General features: G+C 37.2%; 2 protein-coding genes and 2 pseudogenes across 4 annotated transcripts; 2 read left to right on the top strand and 2 right to left on the bottom strand.

The window, feature by feature from the left end:
* Positions 1–4478: 4478 nt before the first annotated feature.
* On the bottom strand, positions 4479–5075 carry LOC147508113 (uncharacterized; annotated as a pseudogene).
* A 4111-nt stretch (positions 5076–9186) lies between these two features.
* LOC147508114 (plasma membrane ATPase 4-like) lies at positions 9187–15093 on the top strand. Its single transcript, XM_086600695.1, has 14 exons — positions 9187–9432; positions 9605–9724; positions 9837–9935; positions 10037–10174; positions 10603–10917; positions 11105–11431; positions 11516–11635; positions 11961–12083; positions 12188–12602; positions 12938–13452; positions 13536–13709; positions 13937–14119; positions 14211–14389; positions 14656–15093. Exons 1-14 carry the CDS (start codon positions 9379–9381, stop codon positions 14750–14752), a joined length of 2859 nt encoding a protein of 952 aa, XP_086456821.1. The 5' UTR covers positions 9187–9378; the 3' UTR covers positions 14753–15093.
* Positions 15094–15842: 749 nt separating this feature from the next.
* LOC147508115 (uncharacterized) lies at positions 15843–19172 on the bottom strand. 2 transcript variants are annotated; one of them, XM_086599104.1, is made up of 6 exons: positions 19012–19172; positions 18350–18932; positions 17827–17977; positions 17568–17700; positions 16732–16830; positions 15843–16395 (listed from the first exon to the last, which is right to left on the bottom strand). In XM_086599104.1, the coding sequence occupies exons 1-6, from the start codon at positions 19146–19148 to the stop codon at positions 16188–16190; spliced, it is 1311 nt and encodes a 436-aa protein (XP_086455230.1). In that variant the 5' UTR covers positions 19149–19172; the 3' UTR covers positions 15843–16187. The 2 variants fall into 2 exon arrangements, with proteins under 2 accessions (XP_086455230.1, XP_086455229.1); XM_086599103.1 differs by having other exon boundaries at positions 15844–16395; positions 17568–17977.
* Positions 19173–20280: 1108 nt separating this feature from the next.
* LOC147508116 (uncharacterized) lies at positions 20281–23930 on the top strand (annotated as a pseudogene). Its single transcript, XR_015217891.1, has 2 exons — positions 20281–22389; positions 23523–23930. The product of XR_015217891.1 is annotated as an uncharacterized LOC147508116 (transcript).
* Positions 23931–24338: the final 408 nt, after the last annotated feature.

Below are 24338 nucleotides of genomic sequence, written 5' to 3' on the forward strand. Positions count from 1 at the left end.
TTTTTGTGCCTTATATATTGGCTTACATGCTTGTCTAGATAGAGATCTGAATCCTATATTTATTTGGTGTTAAACTCTCTGTAATCTTTCTAGAAGCAATTCTGGAAAAGTTAGATTCGTTTGCACAAAAGTAAGACATGGCCCACTTTGCCCTGCAGGCTATTTTGCAAGCTGCAGCTTCTAACAGCTTTTAGTTTCTTAATTCTTATGAAACTCTAACTTCTTTTCCATGTTGATCTCCTCTTCCTATGAAGTCAAAATTAAGGCTTTGAGATTAGATTTAAGACTCTTCTAACTCAATTATTATCCTCTTTTAGAGTCCCATTAGGCTTGGCACTTATGAAGGCAAATATGACGTTTTTGCCCTAGGCCTTTAGCTATAATTCCTAGTGACTCCTTTTTTACTTGTTTGACTTCTTTTCCCTCCATATTTCACATTTAGGTTCTTTGACCTGCAAAAACTCAAATTGCATCATATTAGAATATTTAAATATAAAATGGAGACTAACATACACATAATTAGGGTTATAAATCATTACTTTTGAGCATTTATCACCTATCAAGAAACAGGTTTTACCAAAAAGAAGATAAGGGATCAAAGAGCCCAAGCCCAAGTTCACCTCTTGTTTTATTCAAAATAACACAACAATCCCCCACTTATTTTTGATAAAAACAAAATATAAAATATATTTAAGGGCAATCAATATCAATATCAACATGTTATGCATAGATGAAGGTGTCCGAGACTTAAACCTTTACGTAGTGAAAATTACTCAAAGTATAAGAGTCATAAGTGACTAAGTCTTAAACTTAGGTCTTGAGTATACAATAAGTTATAATCAGGCATAATATATCCAGTGTTCTCCTTTCATGTTCTGCACATTAAAGGCCCTGTGCTCTCTTCCTGGATTCGTGAATGATCTAAAGAATCAGCCCTCATTCTCATAGATCGAAAGCGGCCTCTATTTTCACAGTCACTAGGTGAGTCTATCAAGAGTGCTCTTGTTGCTATGCACTCCGCCCATAAGGACCATAGAACTTCATTAAAAGTTTTCCCAGAAAACTCAACCTTTGTATTCACTTCAGGATATCATGCATTTTATTAATCAAACATGGAATGATTAATAAACAACAATGCATGATTCATCACCAACATTTTATGACTTGTTCTTCCCTTTGAACCTAGTTCTTGGGATCTCCAGTCCCTAGGTTGGGTTACCATCATAGATGTTCATCTTTCAATTGGCTTCAGTCCCATGCTAGTAGAGCAGTCCATATTATATCTCTGTCCAGAGCTTTGGTATGTGAATATGCAAGGTTATCTTCAGATCTCACAAAATCAAAATGATATGGACTATCCCAATTATAGCTGTAATGTTATCAACAAAGTATCATTGTAACTAATACAGTCTATCTTATACTAGTATATGAGTAAGAAAGCCTAGTACTCAACTAGCTTCTTCACTCGTACTAGCCAAAGCAATAATCTCATACTCCATAGCATACTATGCTATTATGGTCTGTTTCTTGAATTTCCAAGATACAACACCTCCACCAATGCTAAACACATAGCCACTGGTGACCTCAGAGTTTTCTGAAAGGATGTTACAATCCGAATCTATTGCTTGCTAGTGTACCTGCAAATAACACCTACTGCATAGGCAATGTCAGGTCTTATACAATCTGTAGTATATCTCAAACTACCAATGATACTTGCATATTCCTTCTGATTCACAGGTTCACCATTATTCGCAAATAATTTAACACATGGATTAAAAGGAATACTCACAGTCATGCAGTCGAAGTAGTTATACTTCTTCAACATTTTCTCAATGTAGTGTGGTGATCGACCATATGCCGTCGGGGCGATCTTGTAATTTTGATTCCCAACATTACATCAGCCTCACCTAAGTCCTTCATATCAAAGCTAGAAGACAACAGGTTCTTGGTTTCTTTCACAACATATAAATTGGAACCAAAGATTAGTAGATCATTAACATATAAGCATATAATAACACATATCCCATCATAATACTTATGATAAATGCACTTATCACTTTCATTTATCTTGAACCCACTGGTAGTTATAAAGTTATCAAACTTCTCATCCCACTTGTTTAGGTGCTTGTTTCAACCTATAAAGTGACTTAAGTAATCTGCATACCTTTTTACCATTACCTGGTTCCACGTAACTTGTTGGCTGATCCATGTAAATCTCCTCTTATAAATCCCTGTTTAGAAAGGCTATCTTAACATCCATCTGATGAATAACAAGATTATGAACAGCAGCAACAGAAAAAAATACTCTAATGGATGTTATCCGTGTAACAGGTGAATATGTGTCAAAGAAATCAAAGTTCTCTCTCTGTCTAAAGCCCTTGATAACAAGCCTTGCTTTAAACTTGTCCACTGAACCATCGGTTTTAAACTTCCTTCTTAAAACTCATTTGATTCTTATAGTTTTACGCTTTTACAACCAATAGGCAAATCAACAAGTTTCCAAGTTTTGTTTTCCATGAGAGAATCAATCTCTCTTGAATGACTTCTCTCCAAAACTCGAAATCAAAAAATATGAGAGCTTCTTCAATGGAGGAGGGATCTCCTTCCAAAGTACAGTGACAAAGTCGGGTCCCAAAACCTTAGTGACCCTAAGCTCTTTTATATCTTCTAGGTTCATCTTCTGTGTCCACAATCTAGATATGTCAGTGTCAGAAACATCAATATCCATGGAGGATACTACCCCCACTAGCTAGCACCCCCACTATTTCTAGATAAATATGGAAATCAATCTTCAAGAAACTCAGCATAAGATGATCAACAAAAACATTTACTCTTCATATCTAGAAAAACATAGGCATTGCTCTCCATAGCATTGCCTAGAAAAACACACTCATAAGCTTTGCTCTCAAGCTTTAAGATCTTGGGATCATGCTTCCTTACAAAAGCCAGACATCCCCATGTTTTGTAGTAACTCAAATTAGGCTTCCTGTTCTTCAATAGCTCATAAAGTGTAACTTTTGTATTAGAATTAGCAATTCTATCCAATATATATATAGCTAACAATCAAAACAACTTCATCCACAAATTTGAGGGTGCTCCAGAACTAAGCAACATAGCAACAATTAATCCCTTTAAGCGTTTTGTTCTTACGTTCATCTACTCCATTCATTTCAAGTGAATAAGGAGCTGTCATCTCATAAAAAATTCCGTGTGATTGTAAGAAAAAGATTAAAATCAGCATAACCATATTCAGTACCTCAATCATTTTGAATTACTTTAATGTTCCTATCATGCTGATTTTGAACCTCAAGTACATAAGTTTTAAAAGCATAAAAAACACCACTTTTTATTTTTAGCAAATAAACATATGTAAATTTCGAGCAATCATCAATGAACGTAATATCAGTGACCTCTAGTCAGAACACCTTCAAGCTTACAAATATCAGTGTATACCAAGTCTAGCAGATTTATACTTCTTTCAACTAACTTGTGACGCTCTTTTGTGATTTTGGCTTTAGTGCAAAATTCACCGTGTACAAAATCATCATCATTCAAATTAAGAATTAAACCAAGTATGCTCATGTTCTTAACATATTTCCTATTAATATGACATAATATACCATGCCAAACATTAACAGAACAAGAAATCATGTAAGTAGATGTATAAGATTATTAAGATCAACAACATCCAATTCGGTCCATACAACTAACAATCTCCACCTTGGACCGAAACTGGTCTAACTGAACCATCGGCTTTGTCTTACCAGTCAGGCATGACCAGGGCAAAGCCTAGGGACCATCCATGGTACCCTCATAGATGTCTCACCCCAGACTGATATTGTCCCCAACTTTAGCCATCACTTGGCCCAATCCTCAGTTGGACCTCATCTAAGGTGTGGAGTTCTATATCAATAGAAGTGTAGCTCCATTACTACTTGATGTGGGATCAACAAAGTTCAAAAACTCCTTACATGCATATCCCTTACCAACAAAGACACCAACCTTGGTGATCATATATGTACAAAAGAGAAATTAATCTCAAACAATTATATCTAGTCAATGAAAAAACTTTCAATGCATGTTAACCAACACCCAGTGCCACAACATATTGACTAGATAAATAACTATAACATATAGACTTAGGTTTTAAATTTCCTTAAATTAAAAACCCTAGTATGTAATTCTATGTTTTAATACATCTCACAATATAAAACAAAGAATTTCAAAGATTTGATCAGGAGTACGATACCTAATCCGATTGAAAAATTGGATTATCACGCATGTTTCGTTATTCAACGGGAAATTGGCCCATAAAGAACTGTAAAACTGAAACATCTCTGAGTTAGCTTTCTAATGCAAAATGCGGATTGTGAATCCGATCATCGAGCAAAACGTTATAGCCGGTTTTGTAAGAATTGTCCTACCATTCCGAATTTCGAACTATCCTTTTTTTTCCAGATAATCTCCAAATCTCGAACTCAGATGTTGCTCACAAGTGGAACCTCTCTCTGAAGAGCTTCATCAAGCTCTTGCTTTTCACCAGGAGTAATGTCTTTGGCATACAACTGAGCCAAACAATTCCGTATCCTTCCATGTTTCTCAATCTTCTCGTCAAGCTTCTCTAAGAAATCTAGCTTTTGTAGACCTAATTCTGGATTCCAGCGTACTTTCCTTTGATCATGTGCACGCCTTGAACCTTGAACTAGTTCTAGAGGAAAATTAGTAGGAGTAAGCTTGAGATGAGATGCAAGGGAGTCACGCTTTGATCGACTATTTGGCTTGCCCCTATCAAAATATCGCTCAGTCTCAGTGTCCTTGAATTTTGTTTGGGATGCCTCTTCAAGATAATATGGAGAAGATTTCCAATAGTTCTGGAGTCTAAAACTCCTATAGATTAAGGTCATCTCTCACGACACTTTACTCTTATCAGGCAACTCAACATCTGGGAAAAGGATATAAGGCACTTGTGCGGTGTAACCACCAGAAATTCCAAGGTCATACCCAAAAAGCAACCCACCGAAGCCAGCTATAATACATGTGATCACTACGGACCATGTCAGGGTATTGTTTTTCATTAGAAGAGGATGTGACCATACCACCCGCCATAGTATCTTCAACTAGGGAAAACTTGAAACTAGGAACGAGAGAGAGAGAGAGCAAATATCAAAGTATATTAAGTCCCTCTTCCAGCAAAACTAATCCTCTGTTCTTTTTTGACATCGCTCTGCCTACCTCATAATCGTCTTAACCCATAAACGAAAACTAGGAAACAAACCTTAACCTTTCTTCGTATTCATTGTCAAACAACCTTAAAATTGTTGGTAACAATTTCTGCAACAAGAACAAACTGTGAATAAAAAGAAGGTTGGCTGAGGCACGGATCAAACGCTTTCTTTAAGGTTGTTTCGCGTTTGTTTCTCTTTATACAAACAAAGTGCGTCAACCTCCAGGATACAACAGCTAGTTATACTCTCCTTTGTTTACTGCAGATAAACCAAAGAAGAAAAGGAAGAACCACGATACTGATCTTATGATTGCCCAAAACGTAGTGTAGAAAATTGTTTTTTCGCTCATGCTATAGGCTGCTGATAGAGGAGGATGTATATAGACAAGAAACGTGGAGCACTAGTAGATCCGCTTTTTTATAGGGAACTACTTCAGTTTCCCAATAAGGATTGGATTCTACAAGTCCACTACATTTTTGTTTCCCAACCCATATCCAATTCTGTTTCCAACCCTATTAGGAAACAAGTTTTATCAAAAAGAAGATAAGGGATCAAAGAGCCCAAGCCCAATCCCAAGTTCACCTCTTGTTTTATTCAAAATAACACAACATAACTTTATATGCCAAGTGCACGCTCTGCCAATTTCTATATATGTACCAGAGAGTCGTTGATCCAAAGTTCCAAGCCTAACAAAACCCAAGGGAATATAACAACCTGAAAACAAGAATAGTGACACGTGAGTACTCAAAGAATGGTGGAAAATTGTCCAATAGTTGATTGCGGGTTGTCCATAAAGTGCTTGTGGTACAATAATGATTCTGGTAGGTTAGTTAGTTTACATGCAAAGAGTCGGTTATAAAGGATGTGGGAATCACAACTCTACCTTTGTCTGTCTTTGCATGATAAGTTATCTACACAGATAACTTGTATTTGAACTCACTTCAACTCCAAACAAATTCTAAATATCAACTACAACCTAGCTAACATGTCCAACTCTCTAAACAACTATTAACAACAGATAATAATGTAAAGAAGTAAAACGCATACCACAACACAAAGATATACCGTGGTTCGACCAATGGTACCTACTTTCACAAGAGTTAATCCTTTTATAAAGTGGGAAGAAATATTACAATCACACTTTTCAGTCTCTCACCTTACTAGATCACTCCTCTCTCTTTACAGGCTTGTTTCTCTATAAAGGTTATCTCTCAATCTTGATTGCTTTCAAGATTGGGTTTTCTCTCTCTTGTGTTGCCTTGGTTCGTGTGTTAGGTTTTGTCAAAAACCCCAACTTATATTGCAAACTCGCGGTTTCACAAAAATAGAATTCTACCGAAAATAGGCATGGGCGCGGGCGTGCCTTGGGCAAGGCCAAAGTCGAGCACGCGCACCCTTAAAACATTGTAAGTTGTCCACGGCATGAAGCGTCGCGCAAAAGCAAGACCAAACTGGCGTGGCGTGCTTCGCCCTTCTTCACTTGGACTTAACTTCTTTTCCTCCTCATGTGAGGGATAACTCCAACAATCTCCCCCTCCCTAACAGTGAGGGGGGATACCTCTATGCAATTTCTAAATCAACAGGAGGAGTCTGCTACCATTCCGGCGATAGCACAGCAAACATCAAACTTACCTTTTGCTAAGACTTTGGTCATCTATCCGACCCATTCTTGTCGGTATGGATCTTCTCAATACACAAATACTTGTCTTCGAGTACTTCTCTAATAATCCAATGATAGCGCACATGTATGTGCTTGGATCTAGAATGAAAACATAAGTTTCTGAGAGCATCCCAAAAAACTTTATCTGTGAGCAGGAGTGGGGATCGCGTTCAAATTTTGGAATGTTTGAGAGGCCGGTGTTGATAAATAGAGATTTCATAGAGACAACATCTTGATACCGAATATAGGTGGCATAGCCAACAGCTAGGTACCGAGAAAGGAGACATTTTCGGCATTGAAACACCGAATATGAAAAAGTAACCTGACAAATTGTTTTCCACCCAACGAGTTCACAGAGCCAAGCATGATATCTCACCGGTACCCGGATACTAAAATTTTATCATATATATATATAAGGGAATATATATATATATATATATATATATATAGAGAGAGAGAGAGAGAGAGAGAGAGAGAGAGAGTCTTATAACTTTTTCTTTGTGAGAAAGTTAGAGAAAATTTTTCTAGGGTTTCCTTGAGAGAGAACAAAAAAGAGATTTGTGAGAGTATTATTTGTGAGTAAAAGAGATCATTCTAAGTGAGTGAAGTGAGAACTCCTCTCTGTAATCCTCTATCTAGTTAATCTAGTAAATCATTTATCTTGCTATATGGATCTAGGCATATTGCCGAACCACGATAAATCATCTTCTTGTGTGAGTGTGTTCTTTACATAATCTCTACACTAGTTTATACTTGTTTGTTGATATTGTTGATTGGGTTTATTGCTTGAGTTATTTGTTGGATCCTTTTGTCTTGCGTGAAAGATCACTCCTTTGGTGGTTGATCTAATTGTTGTTGCACTTTTCCGCAATAAAGAACAACAATTGGTATATATCAGAGCGAGGTTTAAGACTTGGGGATTTTGAGTTTTAGGTTAAAAACCATAGTGTTCAAAATTTGTGAAAACAATGTGTTTGATAAAATTCCCAAATGAAGGTTTTTTGTGAGTTACTTGTTGTGACTACTAGAAATGGCTCCCAAAATCGATATGAAATGCGATGTTTATTTGAAGTAGAGAAGTTTAATGGGAAGAACAACTTTGGGATTTGGCAAGTCGAAGTGAAAGGCATCCTCATCCAACAAGATTTACATAAGACTTTAAAAGGGATTAAAGCAAAGTCGGCAACTATGATCGATGATGACTGGGAAGAGTTCAATCTACAAGCTTGTTCATCAATCCGATTGTGTCTTACTAATGAGGTTATGTACAATGTAATGGGTGAGAGTACCACCGCCGGTATTTGGCTCAAGTTAGAGTCAATGTACATGACTAAGAGCATGACGAACAAGAAGTACCTTAAGAAGCTTACAGATCAAAATCGAAATATCCGCCCTTAAGATTCGAAGGCTCATCGAACAACGATCGTGTTTCCAAGTTTCTACTTCCACCGTTCATTTTCTTCTTTCAAAGATAGCAAAGTCTTGTTTATAACATGGAAGGATAAAAGTGGGATTTAAATAAAAGAAGAAAATCGAACCAATTTATTTTGTTCTTGAGGGTTTTTTTTTATTTAAACATTGGGTTCGTGGGTTATTAAATCCTAAGATCTAGTTTTGTGAGTGATTTAGAAAAAAAACCCTGTCCTACAGAGTTATTTTGATGCAAAATTTGTCCTACAGAGTTAATGTTAGAAAATATATGCATGCTAAGTTGACACCCCTAACTCACACCCCGAGTTGACATTCCTACCAAACATTGTACTTCCACAATGAATTAATGGCCGTTTTTTTGTGGATATATAATCTTCCCACCATAAATACATAAATATATATGTTCTACACAAAAATAAAAAATCAGCTCAATCTAAACAATGGATTATGGGAAGATATAACGAAGCTAGTTTTTTTCTTTTTATACTTCACCGGGAAAAATAAACTTATTGTACGGTCATGGACCAATTAATTATGCTTCTTTTGTCCTTGGATTCAAAAACTGTTGTCCGTGTTTGGTCTAAATGTCCAACAGACAGACCACCACGATCCATCACATGAATGGTTCCAACTTCCAAGTTTAATTTTGTCTTTAAGAACATGGTTTGTATGCCAAGTGCACGCTCTGCCAATTTCTATATATGTACCAGAGAGTCGTTGATCCAAAATTCCAAGCCTAACAAAACCCACAGGAATAGAGCAACCTGAAAACAAGAATAGTGACACGTGAGTACTCAAAGAATGGTGGAAAATTGTCCAATAGTCGATTGCGGGTTGTCCATAAAGTGCTTGTGGTACAACAATGATTCTGGTAGGTTAGTTAGTTTACATGCAAAGAGTCGGTTATAAAGGACGTGGGAATCACAGCTCTACCTTTGTCTGTCTTTGCATGATAAGTTATCTATCATTGTCAATGGAGGCCTAGGGAGAGTGCAAAAAATAAGAAGAAAATAGTTTTGCTCTCTCCAGTTTTGCCTTTGGTTTTAGTCATATATTTTCAATATGGCAACCAAGGAAATTAGCTTGGAAGAGATCAAAAATGAGAATGTCGATCTCGTACGTATCTTTTTCTAATGCCGTTTTTCTTTTTTGTTATCAGTTTCACATATCTGATCATGCATTTTCAAGAAAACATCTCCCATGAATGAAAAGTTGATGGAAATGTGGACTATGAGACACTTTTTTTGAAGTTCAAAATGATTGAAATTTGATAATGGTGTTAATGTAGGAGAGGATTCCGATCGAGGAGGTATTTGAGCAGCTGAAATGTACGAAAGAGGGCTTGTCACAAGCAGAAGGGGAGCAAAGGTTCATAATTTTCGGCCCCAACAAGCTAGAAGAGAAAAAGGTCAATTTATTCGTTATTACCTATTTTTCGTATGATCTTTAAAAAAAAAAGGTGGTTTGATCTAATTATATAATATGATTTTATTGAACTCAAACTATTTGAAAATTTACAGGAGAGCAAATTTCTCAAGTTCCTGGGATTTATGTGGAATCCTCTATCATGGGTCATGGAGGCAGCTGCTATTATGGCCATTGCATTAGCAAATGGAGGGGTAATTAACTGATTAATTCACCAATTAATAATAAAATAATTGCCCAACTTTATTTTTATGACGTCAACCCTTTTCTTTCTCTAATGAATTTTTAATTTCAGGGCAAACCTCCTGACTGGCAAGATTTTATTGGTATTGTGGTGTTGCTCATCATTAACTCCACAATCAGTTTTATTGAAGAGAATAATGCTGGTAATGCAGCGGCTGCTTTGATGGCAGGTCTTGCTCCCAAGACCAAGGTAATTCATAATGTTCCTAGTTGCATAATGCATGTCTAGTGAGTTTACAATTTGTCTTCATAGTCAATTTAAATGATCCTTGTTTTTTGTCAATATAATTTACAGGTAAAAGCATGTCAAATGTTAGAACAAATCATTTTTTTACTTGCATAAGCATTGCATATTCGCTGAAAAGCTTCTGCCGTCTTACATGATTCATATGTGATGTTTACAGATGAACAATTAAATTATTTTTGACAATGCTTCGAACAGTAGTTTTAGAAATTCTACTCGACGCCCATTATATTACATATTCCAAGTTTGAATAGTGTCACCCGTCAACATTGTGAATTTGTGATGATCATATAGTTTCCTAGTGTGAGGGCGTTGTGTGTTAAACAAACATCCTAAGAAACTCTAATATGTTTTCTGTATATGCATCTATATAGGTGCTTAGAGATGGAAAATGGAGTGAACAAGAAGCATCCATATTGGTACCAGGAGATGTGATAAGCATTAAACTGGGAGATATTATTCCTGCTGATGCTAGGTTGCTTGAGGGGGATCCTTTAAAGATTGATCAATCAGCTCTCACTGGAGAATCTTTACCTGTTACAAAGAGCCCAGGTGATTCAATCTTCTCTGGGTCCACTTGCAAACAAGGTGAAATTGAGGCTGTTGTTATTGCCACTGGTGTTCACACTTTCTTTGGAAAGGCTGCTCATCTTGTGGATAGTACTAACAATGTTGGTCACTTCCAAAAGGTAAGTATGGATTTCTCAATGATGAATATTTACTATCACCATTTTGGATTTTAATAAATAGTCTTATTTTCACTGTTTTGAATACAGAAAAAAAACAATGTTATAGTTGACAAAATGACGATTTAGTTTCAGTATTCAAGCTTATAATGCAAAGTATGACGTGATCATTGTTGTTGATGTTGTTCAGGTGTTGACAGCTATTGGTAACTTCTGCATTTGCTCAATTGGTGTGGGAATGTTGATAGAGATTGTAGTCATGTATGCAATTCAGCACAGAAGATACAGAGAAGGAATCGATAATCTTTTGGTACTTCTCATTGGAGGAATTCCCATTGCCATGCCAACAGTTTTATCTGTGACTATGGCTATTGGGTCTCACCGCCTATCACAACAAGGTGCTATCACTAAGAGAATGACTGCTATTGAAGAAATGGCTGGTATGGATGTCCTTTGTAGTGACAAGACTGGTACCTTGACACTCAACAAGCTCTCGGTTGATAAGAATATGATTGAGGTATAAAAACTTAAAATATAAACCCTACTAAGATTATAGGTAAGTTTGTGGATCCTTATCTAGCATTGTAATTACCTTATGCAGGTATTTGTCAAGGACTTAGATAAGGAATTTATTGTCTTGACTGCTGCAAGGGCTTCTAGGGTTGAGAACCAAGATGCCATTGACGCCTCGATTGTTGGCATGTTGGCTGATCCTAAGGAAGTAAGTAAAAAGAACAGTTATATCTGAACGACATTCTGCACGTTGAGCCATTTTACTTTGACTATCCTGAACTAGTATATTGCATCCAAATGATCGAGTATGAATAGCTAACGACGAAGTAGGAATAGAAAGAGGGGAGAACTGATCGAAATGAGAGAAAGAAAAAAAGACAAGTATTCAGACTTAATTTTCACCCCTATTAGCTAGCTACTATAACCTCGCTGCAGTTGGTCGTGATAAAAGCATAACAAAACATCTAGAAGATATGGTGCACAGGACATAGTTCTGGACCTTTGATTCTTACAAACTTTATCTTTTACTTCAGGCAAGAGCAGGAATAACTGAGGTGCATTTCCTACCCTTCAACCCAGTGGACAAGCGTACTGCCATCACCTACATTGACTCTGAAGGCAATTGGCACCGAGCGAGCAAGGGAGCACCTGAGCAGGTAAGTTTTGTCTTACTAACAAGTACAAAAGACAACTATACCGTTCTGCCTTTGCATCTTTTTCTTTCCAATAGTTACTTACATAATATTGGTACTTGTATTAGATCATCGAGCTTTGCAATCTTCCCGGCGAGGCGAAGAACAGAGTTCATTCTATCATTGACAAGTATGCTGAACGCGGTCTCCGGTCTCTAGGTGTTGCAAGACAGACAGTCCCTGATAAGACCAAAGAAAGTGCAGGATCACCATGGGAGTTTGTGGCTTTATTGCCACTCTTTGACCCTCCAAGACATGATAGCGCAGAGACTATTCGTCGAGCCCTCACCCTCGGCGTTAACGTCAAGATGATCACTGGTGACCAACTTGCTATTGGCAAAGAAACCGGTCGTCGTCTTGGCATGGGCACAAACATGTACCCCTCCTCCTCCCTCTTAGGCCAAAGCAAGGATGAGTCCATCGCTTCAATCCCCATTGATGAGCTTATTGAGAAGGCTGACGGCTTTGCTGGTGTTTTTCCTGGTAACTGAAGAGCTTAGCTAGAATTATACTCCTTTCCTTAAATGTCCATTTTACAATGCTTTCTTAGGTCTCACATGATATAATGTAGAAAACCGCATAGCAAAATCTGGACTAGATAATAGCTTTCGAGGGTTCAGTTGTGCAATGAAAGAAAGCATTGAGGAGGCAAATTAATATTGTCTCCTTTATGCTGTGATTTCACAACAGTGCTTCTAAAAAGACAACTTGAACGCTTTAAATTCCAGATTTGGCTCTGCAATCTTATGCATCACACCAACAAAGCCTTAAATCCAGAGAACAGTGAAGCTAACGTGTACCTACTATTTTATACACAGAGCACAAGTATGAGATTGTGAAGAAACTGCAAGAGATGAAGCACATATGTGGTATGACTGGAGATGGAGTAAACGATGCCCCCGCATTAAAGAAAGCTGACATTGGTATAGCAGTTGCAGATGCTACAGATGCAGCTCGAAGTGCATCAGATATTGTATTGACAGAGCCAGGACTGAGTGTTATTATTAGTGCGGTGCTGACAAGTAGAGCCATCTTCCAGAGGATGAAGAACTATACGATCTACGCAGTTTCAATCACTATTCGTATTGTCCTAGGCTTCATGCTCATCGCCCTTATCTGGAAATTTGATTTCTCTCCATTTATGGTCTTAATTATCGCTATCCTCAATGATGGAACTATCATGACCATCTCCAAGGATAGGGTGAAACCATCCCCAATGCCTGACTCATGGAAACTCAAGGAAATCTTCGCAACTGGGGTCGTCCTTGGAACCTATCTTGCTGTCATGACAGTTATTTTCTTCTGGATTGTTAACGAGACAGATTTCTTCTCGGTATGTGAAATTTAATTCAACTTCACTCGTCAAAATCTACTACTAATGATACTATAACTATTATTATCTTCACAAACGTGCAGGACCACTTTGGAGTGCGCTCAATTAGGAACAAACCTGATGAGCTCACTGCTGCTCTCTACCTTCAAGTAAGCATAGTAAGTCAGGCACTTATCTTTGTCACTCGATCCAGAAGCTGGTCCTTCCTTGAACGCCCCGGTATCTTGCTTGTCTCTGCCTTCATTGCTGCTCAACTGGTGAGTATGTGAAGTTTGCGTAAATGTGTAACTATCCTACTACAAGAAAAATTTTGGTAAAATGAAGCTTTTGATTATGTTATTTAGTATGTCATACTAAACCATCGATTTATTTATCTAATTCCATTTTTTGCAACTTGGTTCCAAACGTTGAAGGTGTAGTTATTTTGTTAGCTAAAATATGATTAAACAAGTTCATGATATGATTATATATGTGTTCAATGAAGGTGGCTACAATCATCGCTGTGTACGCAAACTGGCGATTTGCAAGAATTGAAGGTATCGGATGGGGATGGGCTGGGGTTATCTGGCTATACAGCATCATCTTCTACTTTCCTCTAGATCTCTTCAAGTTCGCTATCAGATACAGCTTGAGTGGAAAGGCATGGGATAATCTGCTAGAAAACAAGGTTCACAATCAACTCTGCCATCAGCCATTTACTCAATTTCAGCAAACCTTTATATTCTATAGTTGTTTGACAAATTTCATTGGTATTTCAGACTGCTTTTACAACTAAGAAGGATTTCGGTAAAGAAGAAAGGGAGGCACAATGGGCATTGGCTCAGCGCACTTTGCATGGCCTCCAACATCCAGAGACATCATCAACACTATTCAATGAGAAGAACGGGAAAGATTCTGAGATCGCTGAGCAAGCAAAAAGGCGAGCTGAGGTTGCCAGGTAACAAATCCGTGAAGCTAATTGTTTGTAGTAATAATATATGAAATTGTGATTGTTGATGAGAAGTAACAAATCAGATCATTGGTAATAAACTGCCATTCACATTTAAGTTCATCTCACTCACTTTCATGCCTACTATACTGAATGCACAAGAAAAAAGAGCTTTAAGAATTTTAGATCACATGCTTTAGGGAGTTTTATTTGGTCGAGACTTACTCCCTAGTTTGTGTCAGCAATTGTTTATGTACTTTCTAATGTTTTTGTAGGCTGAGGGAGGTTCTTACGTTGAAGGCTCATGTGGAATCAGTTGTAAAGAAGAAGGGATTGGACATTGACACCATCCAACAACATTACACAGTTTAAGATCAGGCTCAAGAAAGCAGATACAACATATATGATAATAGTTTATGGAGAACAAGCAATAAAGATAAAGGAGAAGAGAGAAGGGAATGTAGTTATGGTCTTGTTCTCTGCCGTTTTCATTTCCGTGTTCATTGCTTTTACATTTGTTGGGGGTTGAAGTGTACATGTTGTTGGAAATCAGGGGAACATATGGGCTGGCTAGTTTAGAGGGTTATCTAAATATGAAGTATAAATTTAGTTAATTTTTATTATGGGATTATAAATTTTGGCTTCCTCTTCTCAAAATTTTGAAGGCTTCTTTTCGTTCTTGGTAGTTGAATATAAATGTGATTTGTGTTCAATCTGCGTAATGTTTTCAATCTTATCAAATCTCATTATTTACATTTCAAAGTACGTGATCAGCAAAGAACATATAAAAGGACAGGAGATTACCAGGTCTTATCTTTGTGATACTGGAAGAAGTTTGAAAATAACTGACATTTCAGAACTGATGCCATTGGGACGTTCTGAAGAGTATATTCCGAAATGATATTCCATTTAATTGTTTTATCTGCTTACAGTCAAGACTCTAGAATGCTTACGAATTATGACCAAGGAAAACCGCAAAATAAATCCTTACAGGATTTTTTCCATTGGAGTTCTTATGCAGAATAGCTACTCTAGAAGCTTAGCACTTACGAAAAAACAATCGCTAATGTGCATCATGCATTTTTTGTCAGACTTCTTTGTATATAGAGGTTGTTGCTTCCAGATGGGCAGTAGGCATACTTGTAGTGAAGGGAAGAACAACAAGAAATATTGGTTTCACGCATACAAACAAGATCAAACTCCACAAGCGTGTACAAATTGCTGCCTTGTGAAATCACACTTTGGAGTATGAAGAAAAACTAATACAAGATGCACGATAAGAGAGTAGTCATACATATGAATATGCATGTATATTCAAGATATCACAAGTACCCCGACTAGGTCATAGCCAGTGTGACATGTAAAAAATAAATGAAAAGAGCAAGTAATGCATTCAAAATGTCCACACCAAACGATGGGCAAGTCCATTGCAGAGTGCTCCAAAGGAGAACCACAAAAGTTGTCCTGAGAGAATCACAAATAACTTCCATAGTATGTCAAAAAAGGGTGGTCTTCAATGCTCCCACTTCCCAAAATTTGGAAATTAGATCTCTACAGCAACTCTGATTTATTTTGCAGAGAAACAGGCTTGCAGCGTAGGGCTAGGCTACTATCAACTGGTTAACTTTCAGACTTGCAGCTTTACTCAAAAATAACACAAACTTTAGATAACCAGGTCAACCATTTAAACTTTGAAACGATTCTACCTAGTTTCTCTGGTGTCTTACAAATTACAAAATGCTACCTTGGAATAAAAAGTACAAGAAAAGATGTCTTCATCTACAAATGAACATTCATCTCATGTTTACTAGCTTTGAGTCCATAAGTAAATCTGTCCTCCGCTTGTTGCTGCTGCCAATGTCCCAACTTTATAGGGGTGAACAGCAAAGCGGCATGGTATTGCAGACATGTCAGAGCTCTGCAAAGTCGTTATGTCTCTGTCAGTTGAGATGACATCCACTGCCCTTTTCATGTTTCCAACGAACAGATAGGAATCGTCCCATCCCCATATCGCTCTGTAGTGGTCCAATGAAAGGTAAATGTTATAGGCATTTTATGATGTCAAACATACATGTAAGAGAGCTACATTATCAAGTAATTGACATAATATTCTTGGGGTGTGTGAATATGGCGGTAGTGATTTGCCTCATGATTATTGAAGAGGAACTAAAGGTCCAACCTGACAGAAGTGCTCTTGATCTGATCAAAGTTACTAGCAAGAAACAATCTACAGCATTTTGGTCCGAGAAAGGAATGATTTATTATTTGAATTGAGTCTTTAAATTGCAGGAACATAAATATAATAAACTAGCGGGAAGCACCTCAATAAATGATCTTCAAGAAAAACGTACCTGAAAGAAGAAATCCATCTCCCAGTATGATTATTATGAAAAACCATAGATGTGTTCATGAAATCAGCTCCACTCAGTATTCCAACATGGTCGTCGAGACTACAAGATAATAAAACAGAGGATCAGCATACAGCTTCCTAATGTTATTTCCAAACAGCATTTTTCCAACTTTATATCCATAGGCATCTAAAGAAAACGTAAGATTGCCCTCTCATTTGACCTTACTGTTAGACTACGGAGCTCCAACTTGAACTGGTACGTGTAAAATTCATGAAATTCAATGCATGTCATATCCTACCTTACCTTGTTATGTGGCAAGTGGGACATTATATTCAAGAGAATCAAGACGCATCTCATAAAAGATGAAGGACGAAAGCACAGATTTGTCCTCGTATAACTCCACAATACTAAAAATATGTGCATTAACAAAACTTTCCCTACTGTAGAAGTGATTCACAAAGTGACAGCGGTGGAAGTCATCTTTGAACCAACTAGAATGGTCTCACAACCCTTAATCCTTGAACCAAATCATAGTATCAACTCACCTGTCGTATTTGAAGTTTTCAAAAACATTATGATTTATTTTAGATTGTTTGACAACTAAATAATAAAGATTGGACCTAAACTCATACATGAAAAGTCCTCATCAATAGGTGCAAGAATGTTTATTTTATCTGACAAGAGCATAGACTTTAGGAGTTTAGGCCTACATACCACCAGATTAAATCTCAAGGTGAAAACAACAAAGGTCTATGTACTTACAGCTTAACAAGATTCCAATAATGTCGTGTACTTCACAGAATATTAAACAAACAATATAAACGTTAAGTACAAACCTTGTAGTCGCGAGACAACTTCCAGTAGGTGAGAAGTACGCGGAATGAACGGCCCTTTTATGATCAACAATCTTCAAGTATTTCGGTCTGTGTGCATCTGTGTGTCTCAAATCCCATATGCAGGCACTCCCATCTGTAGAACTTGTTGCCATTAAGTTTGTGTTTTCAGGGTTGAAATCTATGGTGTTAATTCTACTATCATGTAACATCCATGAACTGGACGATTTTCCAACTCTTGTATCCCAAAAATTCACCATACCATTATTACCCTCACTAAAACATAACCCGTTCGGGTCTTGTGGCCGTTGAGAAAGAGAAAAAATGGTACCATCAGTTGAATAAACTAGATCAAAGGATTCCTTCTCAAAATCCAAGAGACGGATGAACCCATCATAACAGCTTGAGAACACCTGTATACCAAAATTGAGTACACATTCATTTCTACGGCTAAAACAGACCAACTCAACATATAAAATTTAACAATCTAGTTAAACAGGTTTTCCAGTAACAAAGGCTCAGACAACAGCATTTCCAAGTACAGGTATGATAGTAGTTAACAATTTTGCTTACCAAAATTAGCTAGTCTCAAAGGTTTCACAGTTTCACTTATCATAGTAATCACTAATCAATTATTTGATCTTTATTTGCTAAACTTTTAAGATTATAACCAATCATGGGGATCTCTACTACAATCTAATGCCAAATAAACAAGAAGAAAATGCAAAGTGTGATAATAATAAAAAAACCAACTTGATTCAAAATAAACTACAACTTGGGCGTACCTTTGACAACGAAAAGGGTTGAATTGAAAACCCAGAAACAGGAGCCCTATGAGGTTGATACAAATAAATCCCATCATTTCTCCCCTCATCTTGTTCACTCTCCACATCCCAAAACACAACATTCCCAAATTTATTCCCCGCAACAATCATTGTCCGATCTTTACAAGGAAAAAACTCCACATTCAATATCTTTCCAGGCATAACTCGCGCAATATTCTCCGGTTTCAAAATCATTGACCCCAAATCCAAACAGCCCTCATTTCCCACAACAACACCGCCACTCTTTACATTCAAAGGTGCATTATCAGACATATCTTTAACAGTGTCGATAAGAACTCGGTCAGATGCCGATGAGTCATCACCCATGTATGCTTGTTTCATTGTAAGTGGGCCTAGTTTTGTAAGTATAGATTTTGGCGGAGGGGTTTTTGGGGAATTCTTAGTAGGGGAGGAGAAGTTGTCGTCTTGGAAACTGGTTTCTGGCGGAAGACCTTGGGATCGAAGGGAGCGACGGATTACTATTGGGGCAGTTTTGGATTTTGGTTTTTTGTCTGGGCTTGTTTTGTATACTTTGCTTTCGTTTCTGCAATTGTTAAAATGGTAGTTATAATTAAGTTAAAGTTGTATATACAATATGGAGAGAGAAAGAGAGATACACTTACCTGAGACGCTTGTTGTTGGTGGAAGAAGAGAGTTGGAGAGCTTTGGAATGGAGTTTGAGGGAACTCATCATTTCGTCGTTTCGTTTTATGTTTTCGAGTCGCTTCCGCTCGTACTCTGTTAGAGATTGAGACGCCATTTTTATTAGAGAGACTAGTTTGTGTGTGTGTGTGAGAGTGAAATGAGTTTATTTCTTTTTTGGGAAGTTGGAAATGAGATAATAAGTGGGGTAACTGATTAAAGCGGGAAATAAATGTAATGGCGGGAAAAAAAACAGAATCTTCTGGTGTACAGTACACTTCCCTTTTTAGTGCTCATGCATGAGGAGTGACCAAATTGGCGCCAGCACCTAGGTTGAGTAACTCAGTAAGGGGATCTCTGATTTCCCTGTATCACATACTAATGTCATTATTTTTTGACAAAACAAATTTGTACCGAGTACTGAGTACTCGGTGTAATTCAAGTCTGGGGGATGTTGGAAAGGTGGCGTAACACAAAAAGGAGGAGGCAATTCAACAACAGTTTTAGAGTCTTCAGATTGGGTTGACATGTACAACTATATATACAAGTGATTAACCATACTTCGTTAGCACTTGGGTTATTATTAGGAAAAGCTGGTAGTCAAGAGCATTCCCAATGCAAGTGAATAGGAATTGAGAATTTTCACCTCCAGCTAAAAAAACCCTCGCCCAATGCAAGGGTGACTATGGGGGTGAGTTATTCACTAAGCCAAAACGAGAGTGAAACTTGCGACCGAGATAGTAGCTGAGTTGGGTACTTCGGACGGAATGTTGTGTGTTTTTTTTTTAAAATTTTTTCAGTTTTTTTTTCGGACGGAATGTTTCATTCCGTCTCGCGTGTTTTTCGACTTTTTTTTTTAAACTTCAGACGAGATGTTTCATTCCGTTCGGCACGTTTTTTTTTTAATTTTTTACATTCAGACAGAATCAAACATCCCATCCGAAAATAATAATTACTTTTGTATTGGGCCGTCTCACCTTGTTTTTCACCAAAACAGTAGAAAATAAGAGAAATTGAGTCTACGTGTAGGTGAATATTAGCGACTTGCATTGGGAATGCTGTTACGGAGTGGGAAAATAATCATATGTATAGTTAACCAAATTTATTATTGTGTCAAAATGCGTTGGATACTTTAGCTGGATGGCCGAAACTTGTGATGTACATCGAAATTCAGAGGTCCATTAATGTATGAACATGTTGGGCCTGCTATGCTTTGAAGCCCAAAGTCCACTACAATTTACTTCTACACTTCTACTAACCCCTTCTAATGGCTGATCCCATTTTCTCTTGTTATTCCAAACACAAAAACTGACAAAAGAAAACAGCTTTAGAGAGCCATGAAGTTTAACAGAGCGTTCACTCTTCACAAGCTCTCAAATCTCGATGCTATTATTCAAGGTAACAACAAGTCTCTCTACTCATCTCTTTCTTCTTCCATCACTCACTTAGAAGCCCAACCTCAAACTTCCTTAGAAACATTGAATAATGATCCCCAACTTAACTTTTCTTCTCCAACTTTGATTAAAAACACTCTCTTTGAGTATAGAAACAAGCCTATTGAACTTTTAAAGTTAATTGACAACTTGGGCACTGCTCATTTTGATCTGAACTGCTTTTGTTTAGCTGTTAGTATACTTTCTAGCCTTAACTCACCTCAACATGCTATACAACTAATGAAGAAAGGTATCGAAAAAGGGTATGTGAAATCGAATAATGAAGTTTTTAAAGAGTTTGAGAGCTTGGAAATGTCGAATACTACGACATTGGTTTACGATATTTTGATTAGTACTTATTGTAAGTTGAAGAAAGCTGAGGAAGGGTTAGAGTGTTTTTATTTTATGATGGATAGAAATGTTGTCCCCAAGATTGAAACTTGTAATGAGTTGTTAAGTTTGCTTTCTAAGCAAAATAAGACGCAAATGGTTTGGGTTTTGTATGCTGAGATGTATAAGTTGAAGATGAAATCGACTGTTGTGACGTTTAATGTAATGATAAATGTGTTGTGTAAAGAAGGGAAGATGAAGAAAGCGAAAGTGTTTATGGGATTTATGGAAGATTTGGGGTTTAAACCGAATGCTATTACGTATAACACGATTATTCATAGGTATTGTTTGAATGGGAAACTTGAATCAGCTCAAGAGATGGTTGGGTGTATGAAGCAGAAAGGTGTTAAACTGGATTCTTATACATTTGGGTCAATTATAAGTGCGCTGTGCAAGCTGGGAAGACTTGAAGAAGCGGTGGCCTTGTTTGAGAAAATGTCTCAAAACAAGTTGGTTCCGAGTGCCGTAACTTACAATACTTTGATTGACGCCAGCGTATTGCAACAAAGGGAATTTGGTTATAGCATTCAAGTACAGAGATGAGATGGTAAAAAAAGGTATTCATCCTACTCTTTTGACCTACAATGTATTGATTCATGCGCTGTTTATGGAAGGAAAGATGACTGAAGTTGATCGTTTGATGAAGGAATTGGAACAGAAAAACATGGTGCCCGATAATATTACGTATAACATTTTGATCAATGGGTACAGCAAGGAAGGGAATGCGAGAAAAGCCTTTGAACTCCATGAAGAGATGTTGAGTAAAGGGATTACTCCTACAGTGGGTACTTACACATCACTTATCTACGTTCTTGGTAAACGGAAAAGAATGAATGAAGCAGATGAGTTGTTTGAGCAGATTAAGAGTAAAGGATTATCTCCTGATATGATAATGTTTAACACCTTAATAGATGGTCATTGCATTAATAAGAATATGGAGCGTGCTTTCATGCTTTTGAAGGAAATGGACGAAAAGAAGGTTGCTCCTGACGAGGTAACATACAATACCTTAATGCAAGGGCTTTGCAGGGTGGGGAAAGTTGAGGATGCTCGTGGACTTCTTAACGAGATGAAGGAAAGGGGAATTAAACCTGACCATATTAGCTACAACACCCTTATTTCTGGTTATAGTAGGAAGGGTGATATAAAGGATGCTTTTTCGGTTCGGGATGAGATGGTGAACAAAGGTTTCAATCCCACTCTTCTGACATATAATGCACTTATTCAAGGTTTGTGCAAGAACAAGGATGGGAATCACGCTGAAGAACTGTTAAAAAGAAATGTTAAGCAAAGGCATCACTCCTGATGACAGCACCTACATATCTTTAGTTGAAGGGATGGGAAAAGATGAAAACCTTGTTGAGAAGTGCCAAGTTTCATGAATTGACTGGCTTTTTCCTGAAACTTGGTCTTGCCAAATTTTTAGTAATGGCAATGACAGTTTACAGTTGTTCTGCTACTACAGTGACCATTTCTCATCTGTTGCAACATTCACGAATTTGGATTATCCCGAGGAAAATATGAGAAAGCATTTTGGTGAGTACATCCATTCATCCTTTTTTTCCTTTTATTTTTTTAATTATTTATTTAATCATGAAAAGTCTATATATTTTATTTGGATTCATGTATATGATGAGTCTAATATATTGGAGTATCTGGTTTCACATGAACAATGGCAATGTCACCGAAACAAAGCGAAACTATCTGATAGTTATATATAAAAATTTACGTTTCCTTTACTTTTTTCATCTCTATAATTTTCGTTCACCATCTTTTTTAGAACTTGGAGTTTAGGAGTTTTGGTTCTATTGCTTGCCTTGCATTCTTTTTGCTAAGAGGAGAAGATGTAACCATGTTATATCAGTCTACTGATAAAAATAAAAGAAAAATAGAAGACCAAATTGCGTCAGAGAGCTCTTATAACCCTTTGGAATGTTACTCTGAAATTCCAGTCCCATGCTGGGACAACCGAAGATATACCAATCTGAGTGACTAAATGTCTCTTTCCAACAACATCCATCATAACGAAATTCTTTCCTAATCCATCTCAAGACTGCTAACTATGTCGACCAAGTAAACTTGCCACAAACACTTTCCTGCACACTTCCCTAGCAATTCAAAGCCACAGTTGATGTTTATCAATTAAGTGCTGAGAGCCTGAGATAAAGTAAGTCCATGCAGTGCTTGAGTCACTTGGAATGATTTCCTTGAATCGTACATATTTGTAAATTCTCGTCGCTCTGATCATGTCCTTCTCAAAAAGAAAATTTATCACTGAGATCATCTTCTGTAGATTGTGTGCCACAGCTAGTCTGTTACAGGCTGGACAACATTTTCATACAAACTATCTACAGAACTTGTAAGCAATTCCAAATCTTATTGGAATACCAGTACTTAATTTTAAGTTGAGAATATATCATTGGTTGCCGTTTTCTTGGAGTTAATCACTATTTTTGGCAGTTTAGCAAACTGCTAAATTTTGTGCTTGCCATTTTCTTAGAGATGAACTTCTATAACTAAACCACTTATTTCCTCTTGTACTCTATCACTACACACAAACTTTCAGCATCATAATATTCTATTAAATACTTCTCAAAGTTTCTTTCTTCCACAAATATGTTTGGTACAATGAAAGCATTGATGACGTGATGTTCTTTCTTCCATGCAAGTTATCTTCCTCCTGGACAAACATATGGTAACTTTGCAGAGCGCCCATTTTTTCAATTCCAGGAAAGTTGAGACATTGGCCTGAGCAACAAGCATATGTGGTTGGATATAAAGCGAGCAAGTATGAGAACAGCCAATGAGGATGATCAGGTGGAAGAAGTTGTACTTTTTGTGCTGGTGCCACATTTTTAGAGATGGTATTGCAAACAGAAGCTGAACTTTGTGCAACTTAGTCATGTTGCCAGCTTTATGCTTGTTTATTCCAGTTTGCTCCGTATTCACTAGGAAGTATGCTCTTCAAGAGAATTGGCGATTCCGAGCTTTAAAAGTTCATTCAACACACAAGGATCATATCACGGGTAACTAATGATGCAGTGCACCCTAAGGCTGAATGAAATTATGTTCAACTCTATGGTGGTCGTTAAAACTGATTGAAAGATTGTGAAAAGCAACCAGAGAATAGGAATCTCTTCATGGCGTTGAAATAGATCACTGGGTAATGCTGGAAATTCGAAAGAAACCATCATTCTGAGATTTTCTCTCATGAGGATTATTGACTGAACAGAACAAATTTTCCTTTATGCGATTTTATCATCTCAATTTCCCCCCTCTTTTAGAAGTGGTAAGCTTTGGACTTAAGGCAAGCAAGCTCGCTCCAGAAATCAGAAGTCTCTCACTCTCTCCTCTTTGCTAGCTCATAGTTAGTGAATGTTAACTTTGGTAAATTGTTTGAACGTCGACAATTCTAAGGTACGCGAGTACCTTTATAGTCTCACTAGTCAAATTCATAATCGGGCAAAAACCATGATGCTTATTGG

The sequence above is a fragment of the Coptis chinensis genome, chromosome 3 (assembly GCF_015680905.1).
Source record: "Coptis chinensis isolate HL-2020 chromosome 3, ASM1568090v1, whole genome shotgun sequence".
Taxonomy (NCBI): Eukaryota; Viridiplantae; Streptophyta; class Magnoliopsida; order Ranunculales; family Ranunculaceae; genus Coptis; species Coptis chinensis.